General features: G+C 41.7%; 1 protein-coding gene across 8 annotated transcripts in view; it reads right to left on the bottom strand.

Moving 5' to 3' along the window:
• Positions 1–15,106, bottom strand: part of LOC139559086 (histone-lysine N-methyltransferase 2B-like) — an 82,444-nt gene that overhangs the window by 10,512 nt on the left and 56,826 nt on the right. For all 8 annotated transcript variants that reach the window (XR_011671684.1, XM_071374786.1, XM_071374782.1 and 5 more), the window contains exons 30-35: positions 14,903–15,010; positions 4,489–4,643; positions 4,188–4,319; positions 626–878; positions 274–387; positions 75–158 (exon numbers count right to left, since the gene is read on the bottom strand). Coding sequence is in view for 7 of the 8 variants with exons in the window: in XM_071374786.1 (XP_071230887.1) it covers positions 75–158; positions 274–387; positions 626–878; positions 4,188–4,319; positions 4,489–4,643; positions 14,903–15,010 (846 nt within the window). In the remaining variant the exon portion in view is untranslated. The remainder of the gene's footprint in view (positions 1–74; positions 159–273; positions 388–625; positions 879–4,187; positions 4,320–4,488; positions 4,644–14,902; positions 15,011–15,106) is intronic.

Below are 15,106 nucleotides of genomic sequence, written 5' to 3'. Positions count from 1 at the left end.
TGAAGTATTTTTCCCCCAACAAAACAAAGTAATCATAATAATATTAGAACATTTAAAAATGGTTTCTTAGTGACCTGTAAACCCCCACTGCTTCCTTTGAGGTCTTCTCCAGGTGCCTGAAGCGCATGGCCATGGGAAGCTCTGTGCTGGTGGCTCGTCTATGAGATGGGAACATGGAGAATACTGTAGGTTAGAACTTATTTCTCCCAGAAAAAAAACAGAATACAATTAAATTACAGCATTAGCTCAATGGTAATTGTGGAGTCGTCTAACCTGGTGGATTTCAGTAGGACGTCATCGTCCTCCTCGTCACATGGCGTCGACATGATGTCAGGCAGCTGTCTGTGTTGAGACGCCAAGAAGTTGAACATGTCGAAGGTTGACTTCCTGTGAGGGGACAGAGGCAGAGAGGGAGTTAGTCATAGCTACAGTAATTTAATGTTCTAAATGTAGGGGATGTAGAATTCAGGTTACAAAATAGAAATTCAGATTCAATTACATAAGCTTAAAAATGAAAATCACCTCTACATTCCAATAAGAGATAAAGTTATGGAGATCTTATAGCAAGATGGCTCAGACATCAACATGCCTATTTTAACCACAGACATCAGTGCTTGGTTCTTACCGCGAGTAGACCTCAGCGCGGGCGCAACCGCTGGGGTTGATGGGCAGCTCGTCGTCAGGGGTGTCGGAGCGGTGGAAGCGGAAGCGGTGTTGTTTACAGCTGGCGGCACCCTGCAACTGCTCCAGTAGGAAGATGACAGCGTCGTGGAGCAGGCCCAGAACCCGTGCCCCGATCACCCCGCCCAGGGGCAACGCCTTCAGATGGAACCCTGCTCGGGCCTCCAGGACGCCGTCGATCACCGCTCGCCACGCCACTGAGGGAGCGAGAGGAGAGAAAAAAGGAGGATATGAATAGCAAAATAAAATGCTATACTACATCGGGTCGGTTTACTGGACACACATTAAGCCTAGTCCTGGACTTAAAAGCCAGTTCAACAGATTCTGCATAGAAAATGCTTTTACATTCAAATAGGAACAGCTACAGTGGCTTGCGAATGTATTTACCCCCCTTGGAATTTTTCCTATTTTGTTGCCTTACAACCTGGAATTAAAATGTATTTTTTTGGGGGGGTTGTATCATTTGATTTACACAACATGCCTACCACTTTGAAGATGCACCATTTTTTGGGGGGGTGAAACAAACAAGAAATAAGACAAAAAACAGAATTTGAGTGTCCATAACTATTCACCCCCCCAATATTTTGTAGAGCCACCTTTTGCAGCAATTACAGCTGCAAGTCTTTTGGGGTATATGTCTCTATAACCTTGGCACATCTAGCCACGGGCATTTTTGCCCATTCTTCAAGGCAAAACTGCTCCAGCTCTTTCAAGTTGGATGGGTTCCGCTGGTGTACAGCAATCTTTAAGTCATACCACAGATTCTCAAGTGGATTTTTATTTTACCTTTATTTAACTAGGCAAGTCAGTTAAGAACAAATTCGTATTTTCAATGACGTCCTAGGAACACTGCCTGTTCCGACAGATTTGTACCTTGTCAGCTCGGGGATTTGAACTTGCAACCTTTCGGTTACTAGTCAAACGCTCTGACCACTAGGCTACCCTGCCGCCCCTTAGGTCTGTGCTTTGACTAGGACATTACAAGACATTTAAATGTTTCCCTTTAAACCATTCAAGTGTTGCTTTAGCAGTATGCTTAGGGTCATTGTCCTGCTGGAAGGTGAACCTCCGTGCCAGTCTCAAATCTCTGGAAGACAAACAGGTTTCCCTCAAGAATTTCCTTGTATTTAGTGCCATCCAATTCTGACCAGTTTCCCAGTCCCTGCCGATAAACCATCCCCACAGCATGATGCTGCCACCACCATGCTTCACTGTGGGGATGAGGTGTTGGGTTTGCACCAGATATAGCGTTTTCCTTGATGGCCAAAAATCTCAATTTTAGTCTCAACTGGCCAGAGAACCTTCTTCCATATGTTTGGGGAGTCTTCCACATGCCTTTTGGAGTTTGCTTATTTTTTTCTTTAAGCAATGTTTTTTTTCTGGACACTTCCGTAAAGCCCAGCTCTGTGGAGTGTACGGCTTAAAGTGGTCCTATGGACAGATACTCCAATCTCCGCTGTGGAGCTTTGCAGCTCCTTCAGGGTTATCTTTGGTCTCTTTGTTGCCTCTCTGATTAATGCCCTCCTTGCCTGGTCCGTGAGTTTTGGTGCGCGGCCTTCTCTTGGCAGGTGTGTTGTGGTGCCATATTCTTTCCATTTTTTAATAATGGATTTAATGGTGCTCCGTGGGATGTTCAAAGTTTTGGATATTTTTTTTTATAACCCAACCCTGGTCTGTACTTCTCCACAACTCTGTCCCTGACCTGTTTGGAGAGCTCCTTGGTCTTCATGGTGCCGCCTGCTTGGTGGTGTTGCAGACTCTGGGGCCTTTCAGAACAGGTGTATATATACACTGAGATCATGTGACACTTAAAGTACACCTGTGTGCAATCTAACTAATTGGTGACTTCTGAAAGTAATTGGTTGCACCAGATCTTATTTAAGGGCTTAATAGCAAAGGGGTGAATACATATGCACGCACCACTTTTCCGTTAACTTCTTATGGCTGCAGGGGCAGTATTGAGTAGCTTAGATGAAAGGTGCACAGAGGTGCCCAGAGTAAACGGCCTGCTCCTCAGACATAGTTGCTAATATATGCATAGTATTATTAGTATTGGAAAGAAAACTCTGAAGTTTCTAAAACTGTTTGAATTATGTCTGTGAGTATAACAGAACTCATATGGCAGGCAAAAACCTGAGAAAAAATCCAAACGGGAAGTGGGAATTCTGAGGCTGGTCGATTTTCTACCAAGATCCTATTGAAATCACAGCGAGATATGGATGAGTTTGCACTTCCTACAGCTTCCACTAGAAGTCAACAGTCTGTAGAACCTTGTCTGATGCCTCTACTGTGAAGGGGGGCCGAATGAGTCACAGCCATGACCTGACCATGCACGTTCACATGAGGGAGCTCTGTTCCATCGCTCATCTGAAGTCAATGTAATTCTCCGGTTGGTTCGTTATTCAAGATTTATGTTAAAAACATTCTAAAGATTGATTCAATACATTGTTTGACATGTTTCTACGGACTGTTACGGAACTTTTGGACATTTCGTCAGCTTTTAGTGAACGCGCTTCCTGACGTTGGATTTGTACACCAAACAGGCTAACGAAAATAGCTATTTGGTCCTGTGAGTCCTGGGAGTGCATTCCGACAAAGCTCAGCAAAGGTAAGTGAAGATTTATAATGCTTTTTATGAGTTTTGTTGACTGCACAATTTGGCGGGTAACTGTATAGCTTCCTTTTGTGGCTGAACGCTGTTTTCAGATTATTGAATATTGTGTTTTGCCGTAAAGCTTTTTGAAATCTGACACAGCGGTTGCATTAAGAACAAGTGTATCTTTAATTCTATGTAAAACATGTATCTTTCAAAGTTTATGATGAGTATTTCAGTTATTTGACGTGGCTCTCTGCAATTTCTCCGGATATTTTGGAGGCATTTCTGAACATGGGGCTAATGTAAACTGAGCTTTTTGGATATAAATATGAACTTAATCGAACAAGACATATATGTATTGTGTAACATGAAGTCCTATGAGTGTCATCTGATGATCATCAAAGGTTAGTGATTCATTTTATCTCTATTTGTGCTTTTTGTGACTCCTCTCTTTGGCTGGAAAAATGGCTGGTGGTTGGTGGTGACCTACCATAATCATTTGTGGTGCTTTCGCTGAAAAGCCCATTTGAAATCGGACACTTGTGGGATTAACAACAAGATTACCTTTAAAATGGTATAAGACACATGTGTGTTTGAGGAATTTTAATTATGAGATTTCTGTTGTTTGAATTTGGCGCCGTGCACTTTCACTGGCTGTTGTCATATCATCCCGTTAACGGGATTGTAGCCATAAGAAGTTAATTTTATATGAATGTTTTGAAAGAAGTAATTATTTTCATTTCACTTCACCAATTTGGACTATTTTGTGTATGTCCATTACATGAAATCCAAATAAAAATCGATTTAAATTACAGGTTGTAATGCAAACAAAATAGGAAAACCGCAAAGGGGGATTAATACTTTTGCAAGGCACTGTATAGCTTTTCTGTAGTTAGGCTGAGATTCTTACCCTCTATGTTGTCTGCCTGTACATGGAAGCCGTCGTCGCTGGTGATCTCAAAGCGCAGGTGGGGCTGGTTCCTGTGGGCAAACCTGGTCTTGTCCTGTTTAGGTGGCAACGTGTCCTCGTCAGAGCTGAAACCTGAGAGGTTCGAAGTGTGTTAAGATAGGAAGGTTAATATTTTTTTTTAAATCATAAATGAGAAATATTTATTAACATTCAGAATAAAATTTCAGATATTGGTTTGGTATGTTTTTGTTTGTTTTAAGAGTAAAACCGCTCAATGCTGAATGTATACAATGTTGCCCACCTGAGTAGGGGCCCCAGTCAGAGAGATCTCCATGGCGGGCACTGACCCAGACGTGGGTTTTCCCATGGATGTTACTGCTACTCTGAGTGGTGCTGCTGCTGGGTGGACGTAGAGTGCGGTTGGGCTGACGTGGCATCTGAGGTATGGGAGGTGGTCTATAAGACCGGACACACAGACATGGTGTTATATTAATTAAGAATTTAGATATCCCTATTCCACTGAAGGCTTCTAAGGGAAGACCCCCATGAAAAGGACAAAAATGAATGGGATCTTATTGGCATTGGGCCAACCATACACACAATCGTAAATACCACTCAATTGGGTGGCTGTTGGCCAAAAATATATTGCAAGTGGAACATATCAAATGCCGGGTGTTATAAACCAAAAATCCAAAAGGTGGTTTAGCGCCACCTGAAAGTCAGGTCTCAAGGGTGAAATCTTAAAATTTTTACAAAATATTAAAACCTTGTAAAAAAAGTGTTTAGATTTTTGTCATTTATACATATATAGGAACCATATGGACATAGATTTGTCTTATTTTATGTGAGTTGTCATAAGGCCTATGTTTTGTCCATTTGCCAAATCCGATCATAGGAAGTTGTGTTCTGAACCCAAATGGCATATACAGTGGGGAGATTATTATTATTATTATTATTAGATTATGAGGTTGAAGCGCTTCTAAAACCATGTTATGTACTGAAAATGGGTCCGCTTTAAAATGTTGTGATACACGATCAAATTCCGATCAATTTAGTGATACACGAGTCCTACCGTACCCTAGTTATTGACGGAAAAACAGGCTCTACACGAGCAGACAACACCATGGGAAATTTATTGATATTTAAATCTACAGGAAAAAGTAACCTTGTCGCTGTCTGTTTCGAAGCTGTATGGCTTGTTTGTACATTATGTTTTTGACTGCATTGCATTGGGGGCGGGGGGGGTTCATCTATGAGTAGAGAGACAGAGTATAGACGCTACAGTGTGGAGCACATAGTAGGATAGGTGTCTGTGGCCGGTTGAGGACTTGGAGGCCTTGCCTGGACGTTTTGTCCAGCGTTTTGGAGCGTGGCCAACAAAATGAAAGGAGAAACAGAACCATGTTGTTTGCCTTGACATTCAGAGTGTGCCAGAGCGCAGAATAACTGATGAATTGAACCTCTTTAAGGAATACCTAGGATAGGAGAAAGTAATCCTTCTAACCCCCCCCCCCCCTTAAAAGAGTTAGATGCACTATTGTAAAGTGGTTGTTCCACTGGATATCATAAGGTGAATGCACCAATTTGTAAGTCGCTCTGGATAAGAGCGTCTGCTAAATGACTTAAATGTAAATGTAATGTAATGGGAGAACAAGTATTTGATACACTGCCGATTTTGCAGGTTTTCCTACTTACAAAGCATGTAGAGGTCTGTCATTTTTATCATAGGTACACTTCAACTGTGAGAGACGGAATCTAAAACAAAAATCCAGAAAATCACATTGTATGATTTTTAAGTAATTAATTTGCATTTTATTGCATGACATAAGTATTTGATCACCTACCAACCAGTAAGAATTCCGGCTCTCACAGACCTGTTAGTTTTTCTTTAAGAAGCCCTCCTGTTCTCCACTCATTACCTGTATTAACTGCACCTGTTTGAACTCGTTACCTGTATAAAAGACACCTGTCCACACACTCAATCAAACAGACTCCAACCTCTCCACAATGGCCAAGACCAGAGAGCTGTGTAAGGACATCAGGGATAAATTGTAGACCTGTACAAGGCTGGGATGGGCTACAGGACAATAGGCAAGCAGCTTGGTGAGAAGGCAACAACTGTTGGCACAATTATTAGAAAATGGAAGAAGTTCAAGATGACGGTCAATCACCCTCGGTCTGGGGCTCCATGCAAGATCTCACCTCGTGGGGCATCAATGATCATGAGGAATGTGAGGGATCAGCCCAGAACTACACGGCAGGACCTGGTCAATGACCTGAAGAGAGCTGGGACCACAGTCTCAAAGAAAACCATTAGTAACACACTACGCCGTCATGGATTAAAATCCTGCAGCGCACGCAAGGTCCCCCTGCTCAAGCCAGCGCATGTCCAGGCCCGTCTGAAGTTTGCCAATGACCATCTGGATGATCCAGAGGAGGAATGGGAGAAGGTCATGTGGTCTGATGAGACAAAAATAGAGCTTTTTGGTCTAAACTCCACTCGCCGTGTTTGGAGGAAGAAGAAGGATGAGTACAACCCCAAGAACACCATCCCAACCGTGAAGCATGGAGGTGGAAACATCATTCTTTGGGGATGCTTTTCTGCAAAGGGGACAGGACAACTGCACCGTATTGAGGAGAGGATGGATGGGGCCATGTATCGCGAGATCTTGACCAACAACCTCCTTCCCTCAGTAAGAGCATTGAAGATGGGTCGTGGCTGGGTCTTCCAGCATGACAACGACCCGAAACACACAGCCAGGGCAACTAAGGAGTGGCTCCGTAAGAAGCATCTCAAGGTCCTGGAGTGGCCTAGCCAGTCTCCAGACCTGAACCCAATAGAAAATCTTTGGAGGGAGCCGAAAGTCCGTATTGCCCAACGACAGCCCCGAAACCTGAAGGATCTGGAGAAGGTCTGTATGGAGGAGTGGGCCAAAATCCCTGCTGCAGTGTGTGCAAACCTGGTCAAGAACTACAGGAAACGTATGATCTCTGTAATTGCAAACTAAGGTTTCTGTACCAAATATTAAGTTCTGCTTTTCTGATGTATCAAATACTTATGTCATGCAATAAAATGCCAATTAATTACTTAAAAATCATACAATGTGATTTTCTGGATTTTTGTTTTAGATTCCTTCTCTCACAGTTGAAGTGTACCTATGATAAAAATTACAGACCTCTACATGCTTTGTAAGTAGGAAAACCTGCAAAATCGTCAGTGTATCAAATACTTGTTCTCCCCACTGTATATTTGTCATGTTTGATTAAAGGAAGTCAGAATTTCTCGTTGGTGTTGATTCAACATCCAAATGGATATACATTGACAACGGACACTGTCAACTTGCAGAAGAGCATGTTCACACTGACAATATAGCATGTGTAATGGACACTATCCAATAGCAATATATTGGCAATGGACACTGTCCAACTGCAGTATAACATGTTAAGATTGGCAATGTACTAAGTGCATTGGATACTGTCCATTAGCAATACATTACAATGGGCATTGACCATCATGAATTGAACATGCTCTAATATATTGCTGAAATGCCCAATTGTCTGGTTCGCTGAACTCGGGATGGCCGAGCAGTGATAGTGGTTGCTCTCCATCGCTCGTTGGTGTTGTTTTCAGCCTGTCCATTTGGTGATGGTAAATCACTGTTTAAACTTATTGGAAATAGACACTGCCCCTATGACCCAAATGTAAGGCACTTCCGGTTGTCACAGGAAGCTGAGAGTAATTGCTCATTGGGACACCCTTATACAGAATCCTGAGTGTCAAGTCTTTACATTAAGAACTGACTGATTTACAGAGGGTTGAATGCAGTGTTTTTCACTAACTGCAGGGAGTGAAATCAAAATCAACACAGGTAATCCTTAGAGTGGCCTGATGGGTTGTCATTGAAGACAGTTTGATATGGCAACCATAATCCACATGGGCATCAGGTTGAAGTTAGGGCAGCAGGCAATGTATTGCTATGGGGAGAGATATCAAGGTCAACTGAAATACCCCCTGTTTTCACTGTTAAGGGTTAATTCCACATGGTCAAGGTTAGGCTTGCACAGATTGGGAGGACCTTAGGAACATTCCTGTGGTTGAATTGTATTTCCAGTCTCAAAGGTTCTGCCACTGTAACCCAAAAGCACCTCAAATTTAGGTTAGGCTTCATTTTGGGCCTACTTCTTTTTTGCACGGCCATGGAGGTCAGACCGAGTGAGCTACGGTCAAGTGGAGCACCTCGTTGAACTTGGCACGGCCTAGAGACTATGGTGATGCCATATGTTTCCCTTTCTGTGATGATTTCAGCCTGCCCATTTGTTGATTTCAGCCCTATTTGATGGTAAAATGAATACTTCCCCTTTTATTCAATATTTTCATGTTGATATCTGTAGAGGTACAGGTGACCCTGCACATGTGGCAAAGAAATTTAGAAAATTGCCTGCACAGAAGTAAAGTTAGAGAATAACCTGTAAACCCATGTTATCCTTAGGGAGAAACTTGGATGTGTCAAACTACATGAACCGGCGAGCGCAGCTAGAACAACTCTGTGGCTTATCCACCCCAACAACCCACCCGATGACCCCAGTCGAAAACAGCGTGTGTGTGATCCAGAGGCCGTAATGTCAAAAGCATGTCTAAATAACTACTGGTCAGGCTTCATTTCGGGCCTACTATTTGCACGGTCGCTGCGGTCAGGCCGAGCGAGCTACGGTCACAAGTGGGGCACCTCGTTGAACTCGGCACGGCCTAGAGACTACGGTGATGCCATTTACCAACACTTTCAGTGTTGATTTCAGCCTGTCCATTTGGTGATGGTTCATAACGGTTTAAACTTATTGGAAATGGCCAAAGTCAGCCATCCATCAGTCAATAAGATATCATACTGACACCAAAATGATACATACTTGACACCAAACCCACTTTGTCCAACTCGTTTAGAAGCCAACTATCGCATATTTCAGATCCGGCCCAAAATTCACAGCGCCTTCTGTTAAAACCATAAAAAAAACGTAAAACACGTAGTTACGTTCTAGCTGCGGGTCATTAGGAGCCCGAACAGCGACCTTAATTAGTGCTGAAAATGCAATTTTTTCTGCCGTTGCTACGGAGTTCCTGAAAGAGCTATCGGACAGAAACCTGTAGTGTCCGTCTATGGGCCGAGGCGGTTTTGATGCACCTAATCTTGTGATTCTGGGACTTGAAATGTTGTCATTTTCGCAACGTTAAATTAATTGAAGATATTGCAAATGGACAAGGCTGTTTCTCGGCCTGAGAACCTTCTAGAGCCACAACTCACCGTGCACTACCGACTTAAGCTCTAGAACAGGTTTATAAAGTTGAAGAGCTTTAGGTCTGACGATTCTGAGGTTCTAACGCCAGTAACTATTGCAGGCTCTGTGTGTCTAAGCGCCACACTGTGCCACTCCATCTTGGCTGTGTGTGTGAGTACAGAAAGTCACAGAAATCACGTAGAGCTCCGATACCCGCCTTAACACGCCTCAACTGGATCTATAACTACATTTAAAAAATAATTTAAAACACGTTTTAGCATCATGAAATGGATGTTGTATGATAAACTATGATAGATAAATGTGTCTGGTTGTATTTTTCCTTACACTATTATCATTTCTGACCTTTAGTCCCACAAAATGTGCATTAAGGGACTGTCCATTTTCCCTATGAAAATCCTCATCAATCAAAAGGAAGCTGCCACACACCCCTTTTCCTTATGTAGGAAAGGGGTGTTCATCTGGGTTGTCATTCCAAAAAAGAAAATGTGAAGGAGGACTGACTGAGGTCGAAAGGCATTCGTTTATAAAAAAAATAAAAACCCCACAGTATTCAGACCCCTTGACTTTACACATTTTGTTACTTTACAGCTTTATTCTAAAATGGATTAAATAAATAAAAATCTCAGCAATCTACACACAATACCCCCTAACGACAAAGCAAAAACAGACAGATATTTTCGCAAATTTCTTACAAATAAATATCACATTTACATAAGTATTCAGACCCTTTACTTAGTACTTTGTTGAAGCACCTTTGGCAGCGATTACAACCTTGAGTCTTCTTGGGTAGGAAGCTACAAGCTATTTGGGGAGTCTCTCCCATTCTTCTCTGCAGATCCTTTCAAGCTGTCAGTTTGGATGGGGGAGCGTCGCTGCACAGATATTTTCAGGTCTCTCCAGAGATGTTCGATCGGGTTCAAGTCCGGGCTCTGGCTTGTCCACAAGTACATTGAGACTTGTCCCGAAGCCACTCCTGCGTTGTCTTGGCTGTGTGCTTAGGGTCGTTGTCCTGTTGGAAGGTGAACCTTCGCGCCAGGTCTGAGGTCCTGAGTGCTCTGGAGCAGGTTTCCATCAAGGATCTCTGTACTTTGCTCTGTTTTTTTCTCCCCTAAATCCTGACTAGTCTCCCAGTCCCTGCCACAGAAAAACATCCCCACAGCATTATGCTGCCTCCACCATGCCAGGCTTCCTCCAGACATGATGCTTGGCATTCAGGCTAAACGTCTTGGTTTCACCAGACCAGAGAATCTTGTTTCTCATGGTCTGAGAGTCTTTAGGTGCCTTTTGGAAAACTCCAAGCAGGCTACCATGTGCCTTTTATTGGCTTATGTCTGGCCACTCTACTATAAAAGGCCTTATTGGTGGAGTGTTGCAGAGTTAGTTGTCCTTCTGGAAGGTTCTCCCATCTCCACAGACTTTGGAGCTCTGTCAGAGTGACCATCGGGTTCTTGGTCACCTTCCTGACCAAGGCCTTTCTCTCCCGATTGCTCAGTTTGGCCAGCTCTAGGAAGAGTCTTGGTGGCTCCAAACTTCTTCCATTTAAGAATGGAGGCCACTGTGTTCTTGGGGACCTTCAATGCTGCAGAGATGTTTTGGTACCCTTCCCCAGAACTGTGCTTTGACACGATCCTGTCTCGGGGCTCTAACGGACAATTCCTTCAACCTTATGGCTTTGTTTCTGTTCTGACATGCACTGTCAACTGTGGGACCTTATAGACAGGTGTATGCCTTTCCAAATCATGTCAAATCAATAGAATTTAACACAGGTAGACTCCAATCAAGTTGTAGAAACATCGTAAAAACCTCTTAACTTCTCTAAGGTAGGGGGCAGCATTCGGAATTTTGGATGAAAAGCATGCCCAAATTAAACTGCCAGCTACTCATCCCCAGAAGATAAGATATGTAGCTTTGGATAGAAAACACTCTGAAGTTTCTAAAACTGTTTGAATCATGTCTGTGAGTATAACAGAACTTATTTAGCAGGCGAAACCCCGAGGGTTGTTGTTTTTGTTGTTGTTGTCACTCTTTTCAATGGGTTTTCATATGGAATCTAGATTTCTAAGGGACCTTCTTGCAGTTCTTACCTATTCCACTGGATGTCAACAGTCTTTAGAAATTGGTTGAGGTTTTACCCTTTGTGTAATGAAGAAGTACGGCCATCTTGAACGAGGGTCACTTGAAGTGTCCTGTTAGAGGCGCGTGACCAGAAAGCTAGCTACAGTTTGTTTTAATCCTGTATTGAACACAGATCATCCCGTCTTGAATTTTATCGATTATTTACGAAAAAAAATACCTAAAGTTGTATTACAAAAGTAGTTTGAAATGTTTTGGTAAAGTTTACAGGTAACCTTTGAGATATCTTGTAGCCACGTTGAGCAAGTTGGAACCGGTGTTTTTCTGGATCAAACGCACCAAATAAATGGACATTTTGGATATATATCGACGGAATTAATCGAACAAAAGGACCATTTGTGATGTTTATGGGACATATTGGAGTGCCAACAACAGAAGCTCGTCAAAGGTAAGGCATGAATTATATTTTTGTTTCTGCGTTTTGTGTCGCTCCTGCAGGGTTGAAATATGCTTCTCTCTTTGTTTACTATGGTGCTATTCTCAGATAATAGCATAATTTGCTTTCGCCGAAAAGCCTATGTGAATTTTGACATGTTGGCTGGATTCACAACCAGTGTAGCTTTAAATTTGGTATCTTTCATGTGTGATTTAATGAAAGTTAGATTTTTAGAGTAATTTATTTGAATTTGGCGCGCTGCATTTTCTCTGGCTTTTGGCCAAGTGAGACAGTAGCGTCCCACCTAAACTCAGATTTTTGGATATAAATATGAACTTTACCGAACAAAACATACATGTATTGTGTAACATGAAGTCCTATGAGTGTCATCTGATGAAGATCATCAAAGGTTAGTGATTAATTTTAACTCTATTTCTGCTTTTTGTTACTCTTCTCTTTAGCTGGAAAAATGGCTGTCTTTTTCTGTGATTTGGCTCTGACCTAACATAATCGTTTGGTGTGCTTTCATCGTAAAACCTTTTTGAAATCGGACACTGTGGCTGGATTTACAAAAAGTGTATCTTTAAAATGGTGTAAAATACTTGTATGTTTGAGGAATATAAATTATGGGATTTCTGTTGTTTTGAATTTGGCGCCCTGCAGTGTCACAGGCTGTTGAGGATTTAGAGAAGTTAAGGATTTTTGCCTAAAATGACATACCCAAATCTAACTGCCTGTAGCTCAGGACCTGAAGCAAGGATATGCATATTCTTGATACCATTTGAAAGGAAACACTTTGACATTTGTGGAAATGTTAAATTAATGTAGGAGAATAACACCTTAGATCTGGTAAAAGATAATACAAAGAAAATACATGCGTTTTTTGTATATATTTTTTGTACCATCATCTTTGAAATGCAAGAGAAAGGCCATAATGTATTATTCCAGCCCAGGCACAATTTAGATTTTGGCAACTAGATGGCAGCGGTGTATGTGCAAAGTTTTAGACTGCGCCAATGAACCATTACATGTATTTCCAAATGTTGTATTAAGACTGCCCAAATGTGCCTAATTGGTTTATTAATACATTTAAGTTCATAACTGTGCACTCTAAAACAATAGCATGGCATTATTTCACTGTAATAGCTACTGCAATTGGACAGTGCAGTTAGATGAACAAGAATTTAAGCTTTCTGCCAATATCAGATATGTGTATGTCCTGGGAAATGTTCTTTTTACTTACAACCTCATTCTAATCACATTAGCCTACGTTAGCTCAACCATCCTGCGGGGGACCCACCGATCCTGTAGAAGTTAAGGATGATCAATGGAAACAGGATGCACCTGAGCTCAATTTCCAATGTCATAGCAAAGTGTCTGAATACTTATCTAAATAAGGTATCAGTTCTTTATTTTTAATACATTTGTTAAAACAAAAAAACTGTTTTCGCTTTGTCATTATGGGGTAGTGTGTGTAGATTGATGAAACATTTTTATTTAATACATTTTAGAATAAGGCTGTAACGTAACAAAATGTGGGAAAAAGGGGTCTGAATACTTGCCGGAATGCACTGTATGTACAGAGCCCCTTATGGGTTATGGTGGAGAGAGGAAAAAAAACAGCCAGGCTAATCAGTTCCTTCAGTTTTTTCATTAGTTCCCTCAATATAAAAAGTAGATCACTCAATTGTATTAATCCACTGCTTCAATTTGTTCCCTCAATCATGTTGGGGCGGCAGCGTAGCCTAGTTTTTAGAGCGTTGGACTAGTAACTAAAAGGTTGCAAGATCGAATCACCGAGCTGACAAGGTACATATGTCGTTCTGCCCCTGAACAAGGCACTGTTTCCTAGGCCGTCATTGAAAATAAGATTTTGTTCCTAACTGACTTGCCTAGTTAAATAAAGGTAAAATAAAATAAAACTAATAGTCCTCAGAATCGTCATTCTGTCTCTCTGCAACCATTTCCCAGAATTTCAGAAGCATGCTGCTGCGTGTGCGACTTAGCCAACCATGATGGTTTAAAGAGGCTCTGGCTCTATGTTCATAACAAAAAAACTGACCGCTATTCGCTTTGTTGCGATGACACTACGTTCACCTGGATATTAGCTAATTACCAGGCTAGGATAGGTAGCTAACGAACTCCCCTGGAGTATAGACAGGCTATAGAACAGCTAAGATCATGGAGCTGCCTCCGATGAGTCACATGTTAAGTCAAAAACACATCCAGGAACTTGGCTGGTGCCATGTTATAGTGGATGTATAGCCCAAACTATATGCAGGAAGCCGGGTAAAAAACAGGGTCGCAGGGATGAGAGGCGCTCAAAACGGACAACTGTTCATGTTGTCCAAGTGTATGAATAGGAGTTTGCATTATAAACATGCATCATTCAATTATGACTGCTTGCGAGGCTTCTGGCTTTTCAGGCTATTGAACTTACTTAGCCCAATTAAAGGGGTTTTAAACGCTATTATTTGCCCTTATAGGCATATGAAAACACTGAAACTAAGCTATTGAATGGTCAGTGATCATCACCATTTGAAGCATGTAATTAACTAAATACTTACAATAAGGCTGCAATATGTTATCGGCCAAGTGGGAATGGGACTGGGTAGGCCTACATTAGGAATGCCATTCTTGTAAGCCTAGAGATCCGAGGGAACTAATACAATTGAGGGAACTACTTTTTCTATTCAGGGAACAATGTTTTATATGAGGGAATTACTTTTTATATTTGAGGGAATGTAAAAATAAAAATAAAAAAAATAAAAAAGGGAATGGATTAGCCTTTCTGTTAAAACATTTCTTCACCATGACCCCTAAGGGGCTCCGTACTTATGCATTCAAAAATGTACCTTGCAGTTCGTATTTCTGGCATCCATCTTGCTATGGTCGTGTTTGAGAAGAAACTAACCTGATCTTCTCAGGTTCTGTTGGTAGGATGACCTTGGGCTCAACTTTCTCCTGGTCCAGATCCAGCACATCTTTCATTGTTGGGGCTTTAGTTCTAACGCCACAATTTCTATATGAGAAAAAGTGTGACAGTCTTTAAAATCAATCTTTATTATCCCAAAATGTGTAGTGCAGTCAAAGTTACAACATTAAAAGTAAAATAAAA

Source organism: Salvelinus alpinus, chromosome 29 (genome assembly GCF_045679555.1).
Source record: "Salvelinus alpinus chromosome 29, SLU_Salpinus.1, whole genome shotgun sequence".
NCBI classification, from domain to species: domain Eukaryota; kingdom Metazoa; phylum Chordata; class Actinopteri; order Salmoniformes; family Salmonidae; genus Salvelinus; species Salvelinus alpinus.
The sequence above is the reverse complement of the archived record's forward strand: the minus strand, read 5'-3'. Positions and strand labels throughout refer to the sequence as shown.